The 18112-nt window shown below is 50.3% G+C and overlaps 1 protein-coding gene across 4 annotated transcripts in view; it reads left to right on the forward strand.

Moving 5' to 3' along the window:
- ZC3H18 (zinc finger CCCH-type containing 18) overlaps positions 1-18112 on the forward strand; it is a 46783-nt gene that overhangs the window by 25017 nt on the left and 3654 nt on the right. For all 4 annotated transcript variants that reach the window (XM_053987075.1, XM_053987073.1, XM_053987076.1 and 1 more), the window contains 8 exons: positions 6081-6281; positions 9109-9234; positions 10551-10652; positions 12794-12937; positions 13584-13736; positions 15734-15888; positions 16406-16602; positions 17697-17793. In XM_053987075.1, the coding sequence (XP_053843050.1) occupies positions 6081-6281; positions 9109-9234; positions 10551-10652; positions 12794-12937; positions 13584-13736; positions 15734-15888; positions 16406-16602; positions 17697-17793 (1175 nt within the window). The remainder of the gene's footprint in view (positions 1-6080; positions 6282-9108; positions 9235-10550; positions 10653-12793; positions 12938-13583; positions 13737-15733; positions 15889-16405; positions 16603-17696; positions 17794-18112) is intronic.

An 18112-nucleotide genomic window follows, 5' to 3' on the forward strand; every position in this document is an offset into this window, starting at 1 on the left:
AGTGCAGGGGATTAAGGGAAGCAAATGACCCCAGGCTGTTGAGTTTCCCAGGCTGAGACGAGATTTATCTGCTCCAGCTGGAGCTGGACCTCTGCTCCTGCACACTCCAGGTGTTCCAGGACTGCTCAGAGAAGGAATTCCCTTCTTTTCACATACAGAACACATCCAAGGTTCTTTGGAATCTCAATCCAGTGCCCTGCATGGAAGCTCTGCTGTGATAAACACGATAACAACTTGTTTACATCCCCGTTTTTCGTGGTGCAGCTGCCACCCCGAGCCATGGAACCTGCTTAGACAGCTCTGCTTTCATTTCTGCTCCCAGGACTTTGGGGAAGTTGGTGATAAGAACAGCTCTGCTCTGGAGCCAGGCTGGGAGAGCTGGGGGTGTTCAGCTTGGAGAAGGAAAAGCTCCAGGAAGAGCTCAGAGCCCCAGCCAGGACCTAAAGGGGCTCCAGGAGAGCTGGAGAGGGACTGGGGACAAGGCATGGAGGGACAGGAGGACACAGGGAATGGCTCCCACTGCCAGATTAGATGGGATATTGGAAAGGAATTTCTCCCTTTGAAGATGGAGGTTGCCCAGAGAAGCTGTGGCTGCCTCATCCCTGGAAGTGCCCCAGGCCAGGTTGGATGGGACTTGGAGCACCCTGGGATGGTGGAAGGTGTCCCTGCACAGGGGCTGGATGAGTTTTAATGTCCCTTCCCACCCAAACCATTTAGTGATTCCATGATGATAAAGTCTGTGGATCAAACCAAGCTTTCCAAGTTCTCCACAAAAAATTCCTGCTGCCTGGAATTTCTGTTGGTCCTTATGGTTCCTGAGCTGCAGCCTCCACTTCCCCAGCAGCAGCAGAAGAATTTCATAACCCTAAATCGAGATGGAGGGCAGCGAGTGACTCGGATGTGGATCTCAAGGAATGTGATTTTCTTTGGCATTTCAGAGCTGGAGTTACAGGGAGATCCCCCAGCCTGGATTTTAGTGGAACAAGGTAATTCCAGGGCAGGATCACTGGCACATTCCAGGCAGGATGGCTGCCTCCTGCTCATGGAGAGGAGGCTCTCCAGGCGTCAAATGCTCAGCCCTTAGGGGAGATGCCATCTCAGATAGCTTTATCTCCCTGCTGGGATGATTTCATCCTGGAGGTTCAGATTGTATCTCCACTCTTTAATTTCCAAGCCTCTCCCCATCAGGCTTTGAAGAAATCCTTCCTTTTTTTTTTTTTTTTTTTTTTTTTTCTGAAGTGACTGATAACTCAGCTTCAGATGGAAACAGCTTGAGAAAAGCATTTTCCCTGCTAATATTTCACCCAGCTCAATGGGCAGCAGCTCCAAGGCCCAGCATTCCCTGTCCTGGACACACGTAGGTGGCTCTCCAGAGCTGTTGTCCCTCTCCATTACTCCAAGACAGGAAGAGTTCCTGCGTGCTTGCACTCTGCTGGAATTTACAGCTTCACAGCTGCCTTGGCACATGGCTCCAGTCATTCCTCGAGTCCATTTCCTCTGGAAAATTCCACTTGCCACTGAAGGAAAAGCGCTGCTGACGCAATCACAGCTTTCCTGCAGGAACACAAAGGCTGTTAAATCATCCCTGGACTTTCCTCCTGGAGAAAAGGGAGCTGGAAGAGCAGCCCTGGAGCCAGGCTGACGTCACTGCTGCCCAGGGGTGATAAGGTTTGGTTCCCTGTCCCACGGGATGGGAAGGACAGGAAACACTTTTCCCCTGCACGCTCATTTTCCCCTCCAAGATTAGAAATGCTTTGGCAGCATTTGCATAATACATGAGGAGAACTTGAGCTGGGCAGCTTTTTTTTTTTTTTTTTTTTTCCCTCCTCCAAAGTTTTGTTGGACTCAGTGATGTTCAGCCCGGGTTTTTTTTGGGAGGCAGGCTTATTTGGGAGCTGGCTGAGCCACGCTGGGGTGCTGCCAGCTGGAGCTGCCTCTGCTCCTCCTCTCCCTGCCAAAGCCAGGTTCAGCTTCACTTCTCCTGATTGCTGTCATTACATTCCAGCCAAATGGGCATCAGCATGTTCCTTCTGGAAAAGAAAACTTTCAGTTGTTTTAAGGGTAAAATTGCCTTTGGAAGCTGCTGCCCAAGTGATTCTTGAGGATCTGGGTGCAAATTCAGGTGTTTTAGGTCATTCTTGCCTTGTCTCTTCTTCCCTCTAATTAATTCTTTTAAAACCTTGTGGAAGAGACTTAGGAGTTAATTCTGAAATACTTCAGTTGTTTCCTAAAAATTGGAATTTGGTGAACAAGACTGGGATGAACACGAGAGTTCTTTGCCACTCTCTGTTCTGAAGTAGGTGAGGCTTGCCAGCAGCCTGGGCAGCTGTGCTGAGGGTGAGGATGAACTCCTGAGCTGATCCCATGGCTCACCAGCCCTGGAATTCTTCCCTCCTTCCTTCCTTTTCACCATGGCAGGTTGATCTCATTAAACCAGCAGCAAAGCATTCTTATTTTTTAATTTACTGAATTCAGGAGCTGGGAGCTCCACCAAGCACCAGATCCAGCACAAAATCACCTGGCTGTAAGAGTGAAAGTGAGCAGAAATCCTCCCCTGCTCATCTCCCAGCCGTGGGACCTGGCCAGGCTGTGACTGGGATGTTCTCTAGGGAGCTGCTCCAGCTCACTTCCCATTCTGCCTCCTGAATTCCACTGGAGAAGATGAATGCAGCAGCATCAGATCCCAGTTTTAGGTTGAACGAGTTTCTTTGGTGATGCCGCACGTTGGAAGCTCTGAGGAAAGGCTTTGAAATTGTCCTGTCAGGAGCAGCATCTTCCTTGTCTGTAGCGTTTAGTGCTGAGTCAAAAAGCCAAGCACACCCCAAAATGAGCCTTTCTGTTGTGGTTTTCCTTCCTTCCAGAAGGTGACTTCATCCAGAGGCAATTGCATCAAACCAGGTAATAGGTGGAAGTAAATGAGATTTGCCTTCAGAGTCATCCGTGCTCCCAAGCTCTGGACTTCAGCTGGAGCTGTTCCAGCTCCCAGGATGTGCTGTTGGATGTGAGTTTGAGGTGGTTTTAAGGGAGAATAAATCCTGTAGGATGCTTTTCTTTCTGAAAACTGGTTCAGGAGGGAGTTGAGCCTGGAGAGGTGCGAGGGCATTCGTTAGTTCATGGACTTGTGGGTTGTCCTGAGCTGGAGGGACACACAGGGATCTTCAGGCCAATGCTTGGCCCTGCCCAGGACACCAAAATCCAATCCTGAGCTTTGTCTAAAGGCTCCTGGAGCTCTGGCAGCCTCAGGGCCGTGCCCATTCCCTGGGGAGCCTGGGCAGTGCCAGCACCCTCTGGGGGAAGAACCTTTCCCTGATCTCCAACCTAAACCTGCCCTGGCACAGCTGTTGGTTTCAGATTTGTCATTCTGGAGAAACTTCTCCAGAGGTTTTATCCTGGATAAAGCTGCCTGTGCCAGCAGAATGTTCCCCCTGCATCTCCCAGAGCTCACAGACTGCAGTCCCCTGGGAAGGGACATTGGATCAGGATATTGGGCATTTTCCATGAGCACCCTCACATGGTTTTCTCTCCCCCTTTCCTTGCTCTTTATCCTGCTGCTTCATGCAAGGTGTGGAGGCTTTTCCCAGTCTTCCTTTTCTTCTTGCTCTGCACTCGGTTGATTTGAGGATATTCCAGAGGTGAAATTGGCAATTCCAAATGGATTTGTAAACATCTGCTGGAAGGAGCCCTTGAGCCCAGCTTGGACTGTTGAACGTTACCAGGTTGTAACACATTGGTGTTCCTCCAAGGTGGAATTCTCATGGAATTGTGGCTGTAACTGGGAAAACTTGACCAAAGCACTGCAGATTGCCTGTGCTGAGTTAAACAGTGTGTGATGGAGCAGTGCTGGGAAAGGGGGAGGATGGAATGGGGCTGCTGGGGAGTGAGGCTGAGCCAGGAGCCTGCCTGGGACTCCCTTCCCGGGCTCTCAGCACTTCTGTGTGGGATGGAGGCATCCAATTCTCCTCTGCTGGAGCTGGAGTGAGATTGGTGGGAGGGGTGAACGTGAAAGGAGAGGTTTTCCTCTGAATATTCCGAGGGAGTTGTGGGACAAAGAGTAGAATTGCTTTTACATCAGTAGAGATAAGGAAGGAGTCAGATGCTGGATTTTTAGGTCAGCACATCCCAGCCCTGGGCTGGGGATGAGGAAACTCTGCCAAAAAGGAAGGGATGAGGCTTCTGTGAGGTGTAAAGTCTTCAAAGGACAGGCTCCTGACCAAGAGCTTTCATTATCCCTGGGGTTTGTTGAAGTGTGCCTGGAATTATTAGAAAACTTGAAGGTGGCTTTTTTATCTCAAAAAGGTAGAGGAAGTTGTGTGGGGAGTGGTTGCTTCAGTGGTGTGAATAATGGGGTGGTACTGGCTGAACCTTCCCCAAATTCCCTGGGAACTCACTGGTTTGAGGAAAGGAGTAAGTGCATCATTGTCCTGCTAATTTGGTGAGTGCAAGAGGCTTCAGAAAGCTTTAATCCCTCACAAACTCTGCCCGAAACCCCATGGAGAAGGTTAGAAGCAGGTAATTGAGGAGTTGAGTGCAGGTTAATTCCAGGTTAAATCACCCAGAGATAAGAGAGGTAATAAAGTCTCAGCCTCAAGAAACTCATCCTGGAGTACTTAAGAAAGTGTCTGGTGCAGGTGCTGAAAACTTGGCCCTGAATTGTTTGCAGAGGGTTGGAGAGGAGAAAGGAAACCCAGAGAACCAGAAAAGGGGAAATGAAAGTAGGGCCCTAAAAAGGGAAGGGAGGAAGTGGAGAGTGAGGCCTGGCTGGGCACCTCTTTGGTGCTGTTTGAGCACCAGGGTAAACCAGCCTGGTTTGTGGCCAGCTGGGGAGGGAAGTGTTCCCTTTGGAAGGGTGGAAGGAGGTCACTGTGCCTTGGCCTGTGGCAGCCCCACGGCGTGTCCTGGTGATGGCAACCTCAGAGTCATCCAGGCTTGCTGGTGGCTCCTCCACTGCTCCAGGCTGGGCTTGCTCCAGCTCTCCATTCTCTGGGGAGAACCACGTTTCCCATTCCCTTCCCTCTTGCTTGTGTCCAGTCCTTGGAGGCCAAGAGCTGAGCCTGGAATCAGCCAGGGGGTCACAGAGTGCTCAGTGGGACCAGGGAGTTCCCAGAATGTGGCTTGGTTGGTTTGCAGAGCAGCTCTGGTTTGTCCCAGGTTCCCAAACCCAGTTCTTCTAAACCTTTACCACCCCAAAATGCTGCTGGGATCCCACAGGGGAGATTAGGAGCTGCAAGCAATCAATCAAAGGCATGAATTTGGGGATTTTTCCATGGCCATGTATGTTTATTCATACAATTTATTATAATATATTAATATTAATAAATAATTATATTATTATTATTAATTATTATTGTTAATATATTCATATAATGTGAATATATTATTATATAATGTTATATAATATATTCATATATTGTCATTGTATTATATTATTATAATAAACAATATAATATTAATTAGTATTATAATATTAAATAATATTATTATATTTTATTTGATCATATATTACATATAATTATCATATATTACATATAATATATTATCATATACATATACATATAATATACATATTACATATAATATATTATCATATATTACATATAATAATATATATTATAATATGTAATATATAATAATTTTTTTTAATATATATTGTTGTTCTGTTCTTTTTAAAGTTCTTTTAAAAGTTTTCTATGCCTTCTTTAGTTTACGTATTTCTCCTGGAGTTTCTCACGCACTCTTCACGTAAATAATGATTGTTTTGCATTCTTCTTTGTGGGAGGAGAGAATTGTTGGACTGTTGGTTTGACCAGTGTGGTTGGAGAGGTGGCAATTCCACCCTCCAATCCACTGCCACTTTCAGAATTCTATATATTGCAAGGTCAAAAGTAAAGTTGGCTCCTTTTACTTCCTTTTACTCCTTCAATCTTAGCGTGCATACATTATTTCGTGTCCTAGTGCGACACGATATAATATATATATTATGCTATGATATATTATTATTACAGCAGCATTTCTGGCTGCTTCCCCGCAGCCCTTACACACCCACCTTTCCGAGCCCAGCTGACCCCGTGCCTGTTTTGCAGCCGCCAGCCCGAGGCACCAAAGAAGGACAAGGAGGCCCCGGCGCTGGGCAGCGCCCCGTCCAAGCGGGCGGACGAGTGGAAGGACCCCTGGCGCCGATCCAAGTCCCCCAAGAAGAAGCTGGGCGTCTCCGTGTCCCCCAGCCGCGCGCGCAGGCGCCGCAAAACCTCGGCTTCCTCGGCGTCCGCCTCCGGCTCCTCCAGGTGAGGCCAGCGCCGCGCGGTTTCGTGTTTTAGCGCCCGGGTCTGGGCTTCCTGTCAGCTCTCTGCAAAGAGATAAAACAATTCTTTCTTCTGGCTCCAGCTGGGCACCAAGCACAAATGATCCAAATCTCAGGGCCAGGAGCACAGGCAGCGTGGGCTGGAGAGAGAAAAACAAGGATGGTGTCGGAACCCAAGGTGTCCCTCAGACACTCTTGGATGTTCCGGGCCCAGGGCAGAAGCCTCTGAGACCCTGGCATGCAGCTGGAAACCCCTGTGGTTTTGAGTTTGACCCATGGAACAATTTACCAACTTTGCAGGAAGAACAAGAAATCACAAAAGTTTAGATATTATAATAGAAGTAGTCACAAAGTAAAAGGTAGGATTTTTGAGTGCTGTACAGGGGGGTTTAGGCCTTGTACAGAGGGGTCTGAGTTTTGTACATGGGGGTCAGAGGTTCTAAGATGGAGGGATTTGGGCGTGCCCTGTCCTCCTTCTTTCTCCTTCCTATTCCCCATGTTCTTGGTGATGTTGGCACTCACAGATTGGTTTAGAGTAGAAAACCACTGTTCAACATAGGTAATAGGCACTGGGGAAAAACTATAAACATTTAATAGGTAATGTGTGATATAAAAGATGGCACCAGCCCCTTGGGAGAAGAAGACAAAGGGAGACGAAGACGGAGGGAGACGGAGAGAGACGCAGAGGGAGAAGGAGTCAGGGACAATGTCAGGGAGTCTGTGTGCCTTGAGATTATTGCAATAAGCTGCCTTGAGACCACACGACTGAAGACTGCTGAGTCTTTCTTTGAAGGCACGGGTTGGAGGAGAGACTTTACCAGCACCCGGAGTCACCCCAGTCTGGGGGAAGACTCTGGCAGGATGGGACTTCATAATCTAAAGCTATAACTGGACAATTAGCTCCAGTATGCAAATGGAGCAGAAGTTATAAAAGTGAGAGGCCCCGTGACTGGTTGTCCACTTTCGTGGCCATTTTGGGTTGTGCTGCCCAAGGTAGATCTACTGAGGCCTCTTAATAAATCCTTATTTTATTCTTTAGTCTCTGTTCTAGGTCAGCCTTCACAAGGCAGCAAGGGGGAGAGTCTGGGAGCGTGTCCTGGAATGGGATGGGGCTCCCTCGTGGCTGTCACTGTTGCTGCTAGAAATGAAGGGATGGGACTATTTTCAAGCTAAGAACCATTTATTGCTCAGATAAACATCAATCTCAGAGGCCGTGAGATTTTAGAGGAGCAAGCAGTCAGCCATAGCTCAAGAGTAGTCACAAGTTTCTTCATTACAAGGCAATACAGAACTTTCTAATCCAGCAGACAGTTGCCACAGGGTTTATTTTGCTTTTCTGACCTATCACATTACTTCTGCTGCACTGAGGATACTTTTATCTAGCGGGCTTCTAACTCATGTCAATACATATTCAATTATAACTATATATTCTATTATATATTCTACAATATATTCTTTTAGATATTCTATTATAACTATATATTATAACTATATAACTTCTATTATAACTTCTAAACTCTTAACTTATTCCATACAACCATGCCCTCACCTTATAACCCTTCACCATCTCACCAGTACAGTTTCTCACTTACTTAAGGCATATTCTTACTTACAACTATAGAAATATAAGTTTATGATTTTTCTGCTTAATATCTGTGTGCTGTATTTTTACGTCAATCCAAGCTTCTTCCAAGGCTGCAGATCAAACCCTTCAGTGTCTGTAGAAGTTTCTGTTTTTCTGATTCCCACACGTGGCCAGGGAAGGCGTTGAGGTGATTGGAACAGGTTGTCCAGAGAGGTTGTGGCTTCTCCATGCCAGGGATAGTGGGAGGTGTCCCTGCCCCGTGGAACTGGATGATCCTTAAGGTGCCATCCAAACCAAACCATTCCATGGTTTGATGTTTGGGAAAGCAGTTCAACACTTGCTGCTCAGGAGCACCCATGGACACGTGGTGAGATGGGAGCCAAAGCAGGCAGGGAGCTGTGGGAGCTGTGCTGTGACTGGTGGAGATCAGGGAAAGGCAAATCCTTAAAAAAGCCACTTTTCCAGTGAATTGGAGCTGGATGCAGTCTGCATGATAGCAGCTCACCTAGATGAAAACTGATCTCAAAGGAGCAGCAAGAACTGTAAAAATTAGGTCCTGGTCATTCTGGGATGGATGGAGGGAGGAGTTGAGCTCACTCCAGTAAGAGCAGGTTAATGCTACTGGGAGAACTGGGATTGTGGATGTTTGACAGAGCCTTGGAGGGCTGGAATGGGGCTTGGAAACCAACGGTGTAAAATAAGATAAAAACCATCTTTCAGAAAAAAAACTCCCTGAATCTGAGAGCCTCGAGGCACAAACTGGATCCATTTCCTTTAAATGCTTGAAGCTCCTGAAAGAGGGGGAAAGTATCCAAGGAGGAATGAGGAACACGTTACATTGGAGATAGACATCTAAAAGGCAGAGCCCTCCTGAAGCAGATTTTCCTGCTGGGATCACTGCACCCAGTCAGGTGATCTGTCAGGGGATTGTCCAGTGAAAAGGCACAAAATATGTGGAAGCAGTTCCCAGAAAGGATGGAACATCAGTAATTAAAGGAAGGGAGGCTTATTTAAGGGTGCAAAGAGAGTAGCAACAACAGGATCCTCCCTAAAAGAAAAAGGGGATTTGAGGAGAGGCTGTAAATCCTGACAGTTCCATGAGAGGAAGGCAGGTGGGGTTTGGAGCAGAACATCTTTGGAAACAAAACCTTGGGGGTTTTTCAGGAAGCTCTGAATTTTAACATTTCTTTTCAGGAAGCTCTGAGTTTTAATATTTCTCTTGCAGGTCCTCTTCTCGTTCATCCACCTACTCTGGGTCCGGCTCCTCCCGCTCGCGCTCCAGGTCCTCCTCCTACAGCTCCTACTCCAGTCGTTCCTCCAGGCACAGCTCTTTCTCAGGCAGCAGGTCCAGGTAGTGGCTCCTGGGACTGGGGACCAGTGGTGGGATGGTTTCCAAATGCTTCCTGACAGTTCCTTTTTGCTCTGTTAAAATGAACCGTTCCAAGCCCTTCGCTGAGCGAGGGAGGCTGTGGTTGATCTGTCAGCCACCCCCTCCTCTCCCCAGTGCTCTTCACCCACGGGTGCAGTGCTGTTGTGGCTGGGCTCTTTCCCATGCCTGTGGTGGATTAACATTCCCATCATTTGCATTTTCTGATTGGAAGAAGTTCAGCAGCATGTCTTTTCTGTGGCACTGGGACTTCTATTTCAAGAGGCAAATCCCGTTTCTTTATTAAAGCAGTTGTGTCTTGTGATAGTCCTGACACTTCAAAGTAGCAATCCAGTGTCCCATGCTGATTAAGATTTATTCCTCTGCAACTTCCTTGCCCCTGCAGACAGTTTCCCAAGTCTGGAATATCCATAGTAGGAGAACTGGCTCCTTGGATAGGAGCTGAAGCCACACAGGAACCCAGAGCAGATCCCACAGCTGATGGCAGAACACTCTGTCACTTCTGGAGACTGATTTCTCCTAGGAAAAGCTCAGCTGGGAGCTGATTCCATCTGGGGAGCAGAATGAGCTTCTCCATCCATCCATGCTCCAGGCAGGACAGTGCCAGTGTGGGTGACACCCTTGGCTGCCTCTCCCCGAGGTGACAGAGTGAGGAACACCCCGTGCCCAGCTGTCCCCAGAGGAGCTGGCACACAGGAGTCAGGCTGCTGAGGGTGCAACAAAGGCACTTCCAGTCTTGGCACTGGGGTGAATCACCCCAGCAGTGCTCAGGGGCTCAGGAAACAGCTCCTGCCCTTGATTGTCACCTTTGGGGTGCTCCACTTAATGCTGCTTCTTGTGCTGCAGAAATTACAGATCCGTATTAGCTTTAGCTGTATTTTTTGTCTTTCTCCCGAGTTTCTTTTGGTTTTGTTTCTGTTTAAAGGATGAACTGCTCTAGGAGTTACAGGACATAAAGTGATGAACATAAAACTCAAAATCCTGTTTATTTTCTTGTGTATTCTCCCTAAGGAGAGAATAGAGAGGATGGAGACAGCTTCAGGTATTGCTGTGGAATACCTGGAGTGCCTCTCTTCTAGCTGATCCTATTTTTCCTTCTGTTTCCTACTTTTCCCGCTGTCTGGTGGCAGAAGTTAAGTTTTGTTGCACAGAGATGTAATATAAAACCAGGAGAAGCTCAGGACAGGTTCCTGGGGAGGGGGGAGTGGTGGCTGAATGCCCTGAGAGCCAGGAAAAGCTCCTGCAATCCCAGAGCTGAGTGATGTCCCCTTCCTTTCCAGGTCAAGGTCCTTCTCATCTTCTCCCTCTCCTTCTCCAACACCATCTCCTCACAAGCCACTGGCCAAGGCTAAAGGGGAATTATTGCCACCTCCTGGGAAAGGGTAAGGATCCAAATTCCTCTGGGTGAGAGTCCACAGAAGCCCTTCTGACCTTCAGGGGCCTTGAGCTGAAGGAATGCAGGACTAGATGGAATATTGGGGAGGCCCTGGATCCCTGGAAGTGTTCAAGGTTGGACAGGGCTTGGAGCAGCCTGGGATAGTGGGAGGTGTCCCATGGCAGGGGGTGGAGCAGGATCTTTGAGGTTCCTTCCCATCCAAACCATTCTGGGATTCTAAACCTGATTAAGTTTAAGAAAGAAATGAAAGATGCCAAATACAACTTTTATTGAAGAGTTTTTGGCTTGGCAGATTTAATTAAATAATGACACTTTTACTTATTAAATCCAAGTTAAACTGTACAAGTATCCTTAAATATTACCTGTATACAAGTGTTTAAACACATGATTTACTGCTGGAGCATTCTGTGTGTGCAGATATATTTGTATAATCTAAATATACATAATAGGAGTTGTGGGTAAGTTTAAGTTCCTTCCTCTCCTGTGGCTTTGGTTAATCCACAGCCTCAGAATAAAGAAATGGTTCAGCCTCATCAACTTTTCACACTGGAGACAGATGAAAACAGGACTGGAGCTCTCTGCAGCTGGGTTTGGCACATTCTGACAGCGCTGCTGCTCTTTTAAATTCCTGAAATTGCTATTTCACAAACCCTGCAGTGGCAAATTACGGGGAGGTTGGAGGGTGACACAACACCGCAGTGATGTCACCTCTTCTAAGCTGACCTGCAAATAAATGACACCATGGGAATCCCCCTGAATTCTCCAGAATTTAGGACAATCCCCTTTGCCACAGTTCTTGTCCCTTGTTAGCCTGCCTTTTGGGGTTTTTCCCCCTCCACGTGGGGCTCAGCCCTCCGAGGTTCTCTGCTCCCTCCCAGTGCTCCTGGCAGTGCTGCTTTGGTGACACCAGGGCAGCCTGCCCCAGCACAGGGGTTATTGTCACTGGATAACGTGCCATGGGCTTAATCCTGTGTTCTGCAGGGGATAACTGCAGATACTGAGCACGGGAGGAGGAATTAGCAGTGTGTGTGTGCAGGCAGCACCTCCTCCCCAGCTGCTGGCTGTGAAGTCAGTGCTGGGCTGCTCCAGGGCCTGAGGGGGCTGTGGACAAGGCATGGAGGGACAGGACACAGGGAATGGCTTCCCACTGCCAGAGGAAAGGGTTAGATGGGATATCAGGGAGAAATCCTTCCCTGTGAGGGTGGGCAGGCCCTGGCACAGGTGCCCAGAGCAGCTGTGGCTGCCCCTGGATCCCTGGCAGTGCCCAAGGCCAGCTTGGATGGGGCTTGGAGCAGCCTGGGCTAGTGGAAGGTGTCCCTGCCATGGCAGGGGGGGTGGAATATGATCTTCAAGGTGTTTCCACCCCAAAGCATTCCAGGATCCCTACTTGGAGCAGTGTCCAGCTGTCAGAGCAGAGCTCTGAGCCCTGAACGGGGCAGCCCTGAGGAGCCAGAGCCATTCCCATCTCCTGCAGTGGGTGTTGGATAACCCAGTGGTGCTCCCACCCAGTTTTCCACAGGGAACACAAGCCAAGGGACAGATCCAGGCACACACACAAGCTGTTCTGCACCCTCCTGATCTGTGTGCTGGAGTTAAAGAGAGAATTTTTGCATTAACTGTGCACATTTCATCCTGAAGCTTGTCTGGCAGATTTTAAGCAGGTGTAAGTGTCTGGGATAAAAATGATGGAATTAAATGGATGAGAAACAACATTTCAACCCAGTCTGCTTCAGGAGTTAATTTACAAGTCAAATATCTCCAAAATTGGCTGTTGTACAGTAATTTGTCTCTGAAAAGATGAATTGATTGAGCATGTGAGGAACAAATCCCTTTAGGGAAATCCGTGGTGTTTGTGTTTTAGTGAAACAGCCAAGTGTTTGTAGCTTCAGGAATCACATCAGGGCCAGGTTGGATGGGGTTTGGAGTTAACCTGGGATAGTGGAAGGTGTCCCATGGAATGGAGTGGAGTGGGATGATTTTTAAGGTCCCTTCTAGCCCAAACCATCCCAGGATTCCATAATCTCTAGAATATTAAACAGCAACAAACAGAGCACATCATTTCTGAGGATGTCTGTGCTCTGTGCCCACCCCCTGGGATCACACACCTGAAAATTGTCATTTTTCCAGGGAGAAATCTGTGAAGAAACTCACTGCCCTGCCAGTCCCTCAGCCACTCACAAAAATTACAGCAGCAGCCCCGGAGCCAGCCAAGGCAGGGGATAATCGGGAAGCAAGGAGGAAGGAACGTCAGACAAGGACTCCACCCAGGAGGTGAGAGATATGGGGGGTGGAGTGATGCTTGATCTCATGGGAGATCCAGAAAATCCCAGGTTTCTGTCTCCTGGAAGATCCAGCAAATCCCCGGAGTGTCAGTGTTCAGGGAGAAATCCATCTCCTGGGGCAGGGAGAGAAGGGGAAGAGAGCTGGGCTGGGATGGTCCTGATCTGCCATGGGTGGCTCCTGCCTGTGGAGGCTGGGGGGAGGATGGAGTGGGTGGAACACAGGAAATGTGGCAAAATCGGGGTGGGAGTGGGGGAAAAGGCATTTTTGAGAGCTGCTGCTTGTGGAGGTGGCAGAGTGAGGAAAAAGGAACGTGTGGGATCTGTTTGGTGCCACACAGATCTGATGTGGTAGAGGGTCAGCAGCTGACCCCCACTGACCACAAGGATGCTGCCCACCACAGAACATCATTCCCAGGGATACTCCCCACCACAGAACATCATTCCCAGGGATGCTCCCCACCACAGAACATCATTCCCAGTACATAAACTGGGAGAAGTGGTGGAGGGGGCCGATCACCCCTCAGGGAGGGCTGCCCGTCAGTCAGAGGGTGCTGAGCTGGTTTTCTCTTGGGGTCCCCCCCAGTCTCTTTGCCATTACAATTCTCATTCTGGGAGGGGTGTTTGCTGCCTTGCAGGAGGACCATCAGTGGCAGCATCAGTGGCAGTGCCAGCAGCTACAGCGGGTCCAGCTCCCGATCGAGGTCCTTGTCCCGGTCTCTCTCCAGATCTCATTCCAGATCATCCTCTGCCTCAGTCTCCCACTCTCCCTCTGGCTCAAGGAAATCCAGGTACAGCCCTGAGCCTTCGTGGCCTTTATTTAACAGCAGAGATTGTGGCTGTTGTTCACAGGTTTGGTTTCTTGCAGTGGAAACTCTCTGTAGCTCCAGCAGCACCAGCTGCAGGCGCCTGGGGGTGGGACAAAGTTGTGTTTGTGGTACAGATCCCAAGTCCTGAATTGTGTTGGGAATACAGTAATGGAGAGGGCATGGAGTGACAGAACAAGATATAATGGCCTTAAACTGATAGAGGGGATATTTCAACGGGATATTTGGGAAAAATGCTTCCCTGTGAGGGTGGGGAGGCCCTGGCAAATGTTGCCCAGAGAAGCTGTGGCTGCCCCATCCCTGGCAGTGTCCAAGGCCAATTTGGACAGGACTTGGATCAACCTGCTCTTTTGGGAGGTGTTGAGCTTGGAACTAGATGATCTTTAAGGTGCCTTCCAGCCCAAACCATTCCACGATTCCCTGATATTTCCCTTGTGGTTTATTCAAGGAAATAATCCTGTCCCGTGTGTCCAAGTACCCATTTAACCTAAATGGTGACCAGAACAATTCCTTCTGGCCAGGGTGATCCCACATCCTAATTAAACTACAAATGAACAGTTTCAGGCTACGGAGCTTGGCTCTCCTGAGCCTCTCCTACCTCTGTTCCTGTGTGTCCTTAGGGAAGATGCTTGGCCTGTCAAGAAAGGTAGGTCAGAAGATCCCTAAATGGCCCAGCTAATGATATTTTCCCTTTGTTGGCAAAGTTGCAGGTTCAGTTCCTTTGTTTAGCCCCAAGTGAACAGTTCCAAGACTGTTGGTCTGTGGGATGTGTAAACAACAAACTCCTTCCAGCAAAGAAAAACAAACCACTCTCGAGTCATTCCTTCAGGTTTTTTTTTCATCTCTTCACACAGAGGATTTCCTGAATCCTCACAGGCAGAGTCTTGAAACCCAACACTTCCCTGGCACATGGGGGTAAGAGTAGTCCTGTGGTGTAAAACCAGTGGCTGGAGCAGGATTTGGCTCTGAGCAGCTGCATATTCTCATCTGTGAACTCTGTGGAACTCCGAGGTTCCACATCCGCGTTATTTTACGGAAATCCCGGCTTGTTTACTCCGTGCTTGTCACATTCATCAGCTCAGCCTGGGGTGATGCAAGAGCTTCAGAGAGCACCAGGGCATGGATGGGAGCTGTGAGCACGCTGGGGCTGCCTGTGCTGCTCCTGTGGGAAGGGGGAAACGTGGGAAATGCACTCTGTGCCCACACCAGCTTTGCTGGGCCAGCCTGGTGGCCTGGAGGAGTTCCTGGCTCATCCTGGCACCGTTGGAGCAATCCATGAGACCTCTCAGAACTCCTGGTGCCAGGGGTAGAGGCTGCAGAGGGTTGGTCTGTGCTGAAGCAGCCACAGCCCCTTCAGTCGTCCCAATGCAGCTTGCAGCCAGGGAGCCTGGGCCTTGCTGGCAGAGCAGGTTGGTGTGGTCAGAGCAGGCTGGAGAGGCTGCCTGAATATTCATGGAGTGGGATGGTTTGGCTTGGAGAGGAGCTTAAAGCTCACCCAGTCCAACTCACTGCCACTTTCCACTAGACCAGGTTGTTCCAGCCCTGTCCAGCCTGGCTTTAACACTTCCTGGGATAGGCCCTGCTAGGAGATTTCCATCTTGAGGGCATCTCCCTGTCGTTATCAGTCGTGACAGGGGGTGTGTGCTGGCAGCAGAAACCCTGCCAGGGAACCCTTGCCCTGAGCTGTGACACTGACCTGGATGTGCCAGTGTGCACTCCCTGCTTTCACTCCCTGTTTTCCTGGACAAACAGTGACCTGTTTACACATTGCCTTAATCCTGGCTATAAATAACCATTACTTTCTAGGCCTGCACCCGACAGCTTTGGGATTTTTCATACCAGCAGCACCCCAGGACACAAAGGAATGGCCTTTGCGTGCCATTCCCTGTCGAGCTACACAGGGAAATGCAAAAAGGCCTCGTTGCCTTCCTGGGTGTGATGAGCTGTTGGGTTCTTGGCAGGTCCCTGAGCGTGAGCAGCGTCTCCTCCGTGTCCAGTGCCTCGTCCAGCAGCAGCTCCGTGCGCAGCGCCGACTCCGAGGACATGTACGCAGACCTGGCCAGCCCCGTGTCCTCGGCCAGCTCCCGCTCCCCCACCCCGGCCCAGCAGAAGAAAGGTACAGGCACCTGCTTTGCTGGGCTTGTATTCCCCCTAGGGAGTCTTTGGAGAAGAAGGGAGGAGCAGAGATCCTTCCCTCTGGGCTCCAGGAAAATCCTTGAGCGGAGGTGGCACAGGAGCAGAGGTCCTGTGGAGAAGGGAGGCTGTGGAGCAAATCTGCATGCACATCCTTCCGTCCCTGTGCCTCTGGTTGTCTCATCCCTCGTCCTGCCTCTCCCTCACCCCGTTCTCCTTCACCCTTGGAAGGTGATGTAAATCTGGACAACTCCAGTATCACTTTGCTCGTCCTCTGCTCGTTCCAGACCGTGGCAGAGCCTGTGGCAAAAGCCTTTTGTTCTTTGTCTTTTCTGTTGCTCTCTGTGGCAGTGCTGGTTTCCTGAATCCCTTAACCTCGTGTCCACGAGTTAAGTGCTGTGGGCTTTTCCCATCCCTGCAGCAGCATCCTCTTGCCCAGAGGGAGAGCAGGCTACAGGAATCATTCCCAAATGACCACTTGTGCTCCCTGCTTTCAACAGGAAAGTCAAAAAAAGAAGACAGTGCTAAAGAGGAGAAGAGGAAACGGGATGTGCCCGCTCAGCTCCTGAAATCAGCCAAGCCCACCCCGGGAAGCAAATCCCAGCAGCTGCCCCAGGGCCAGCAGCCCTCGGCCCCACAGGCGCAGCAGGGCAGCTTCAGCGGGCACAAGGAGATCAAACTGACCCTCCTGAACAAGGTGGGAATCCCTGGTGGCTGGGATTGCCTGCTCCTGGGGGCCTGAGGGGGATGGATCTGGTCGGGAGGGGGATGGATCCGGTCGGGAGGGGGATGGATGCAGGCAGGAGGGGGATGGATCTGGTCAGGAGGGGGATGGATCCGGTCGGGAGGGGAGCTCCAGGCTCGGCACTATTGGGATGAGCTCAGCCAGGAAGGTCTGGGGCTGGCTTGGAGGGCAGCACACAGAACCAGTCTGGCAGCACACACCCTGTGGTGGCTTCACTTTGGGACTGTGTTGGCGGCTTCCCTGGGGCACATTCCTGCTGCAGCTTCCAGGCTCTTCCCCGCTTGCTCGAAGGTCCCGCGTGTGCCGGGGCCTTTCCCCTGGGAGATGCTCTGGGAGCGCTCCCTGAGCCACGCCAGAGCGGGCTGGGAACAGCCAGGCACAGAGTCCAGAGGGAGAAAGGGGCAGGTGAGCCCCTGGGGTGCCCACCTGGCTCTTCCCCTCCCCGCTGATCCCGCTGCCCCGGTTTGGAGCCCTCGGCGCAGATCCCAACCCGCAGCGTGTGTGGGGGAGTTGAGCCTCGTGGGGTTTGCTGCTGGGGCAGGGTGTTGGCCCCATCACGTGGGCAGGTTCCTGTTTTTGATATTTTGCTCTGCCAGCCCAAATTCCCCGGCGCAGTCTGAGGCTGCAGATTTCTCTACTTCCCTGTGCTCTGACGTGAGGAGGCTTTATCAGAGGCAGGAAGCTGCTCCGGAGGGAGGAGTGTGCAGTGACACATGACAGCCTGGAAAAGGCACGGCTCCACATGCCTCCCTCACATCTGCTATCCTTGGTGCTGCCGGGAAAAAAAAACATCCCAGCAAGCTGCTCTTTTCCTGTTCCTGTTCTGACATTAGTACAGCCTCAACCCCAGTGCAGGGGGGTGTTGCTGTTGGCTCCTGGTGGTTGGGAATTAGGTGGATTCAGGGATGGCTGGGCCTGGTGTGTGCAGAGTTTATTGAGAAAGGTGTTTGCAGGAGGCAGGCAGCACATCCCAGGGAATGGCTGTGCCTGTTTCCCTCTCCAGAGGGAAGTGGCTGCTCAGCTCCATTGTTTTAATTCCATTGCAGGCAGCTGACAAAGGAAGCAGGAAGAGGTACGAGCCAGCAGACAAAGAGAGGCCAACCTCTCCTCCAGCCAAACGGGCCAACCTGTCACCTGACAGAGGTGAGGCATCCTCCAGCCCGGGCTCCTGCTTTCCAACAGCTGGAAAGAGCCTTTGCACTCATCCCAAAACCTCAGAGTGGGATTGCCACCATCCTGCTGCAGAAACACAGCAGAGCTGAGGCCCTGGGCAGGCCAGTGCCAGCCTTGCCACACTGTCCCAGGGGCACATTGTGACTCCACTGTGTCCCTCTAAGTCTTGTCCAAAAAAAACACCCCTTGGCTTTGAAGACACGGAGTTCTCACCTCCACATCCACCCCAGGGCCTCCTGCTCGCTGCTGCTGCCCTCGGATGTGGCTGTGGAAAAGAGGTTTAGGTTGG

Source organism: Vidua macroura, chromosome 11 (genome assembly GCF_024509145.1).
Source record: "Vidua macroura isolate BioBank_ID:100142 chromosome 11, ASM2450914v1, whole genome shotgun sequence".
In the NCBI taxonomy this organism is placed as follows: Eukaryota; Metazoa; Chordata; class Aves; order Passeriformes; family Viduidae; genus Vidua; species Vidua macroura.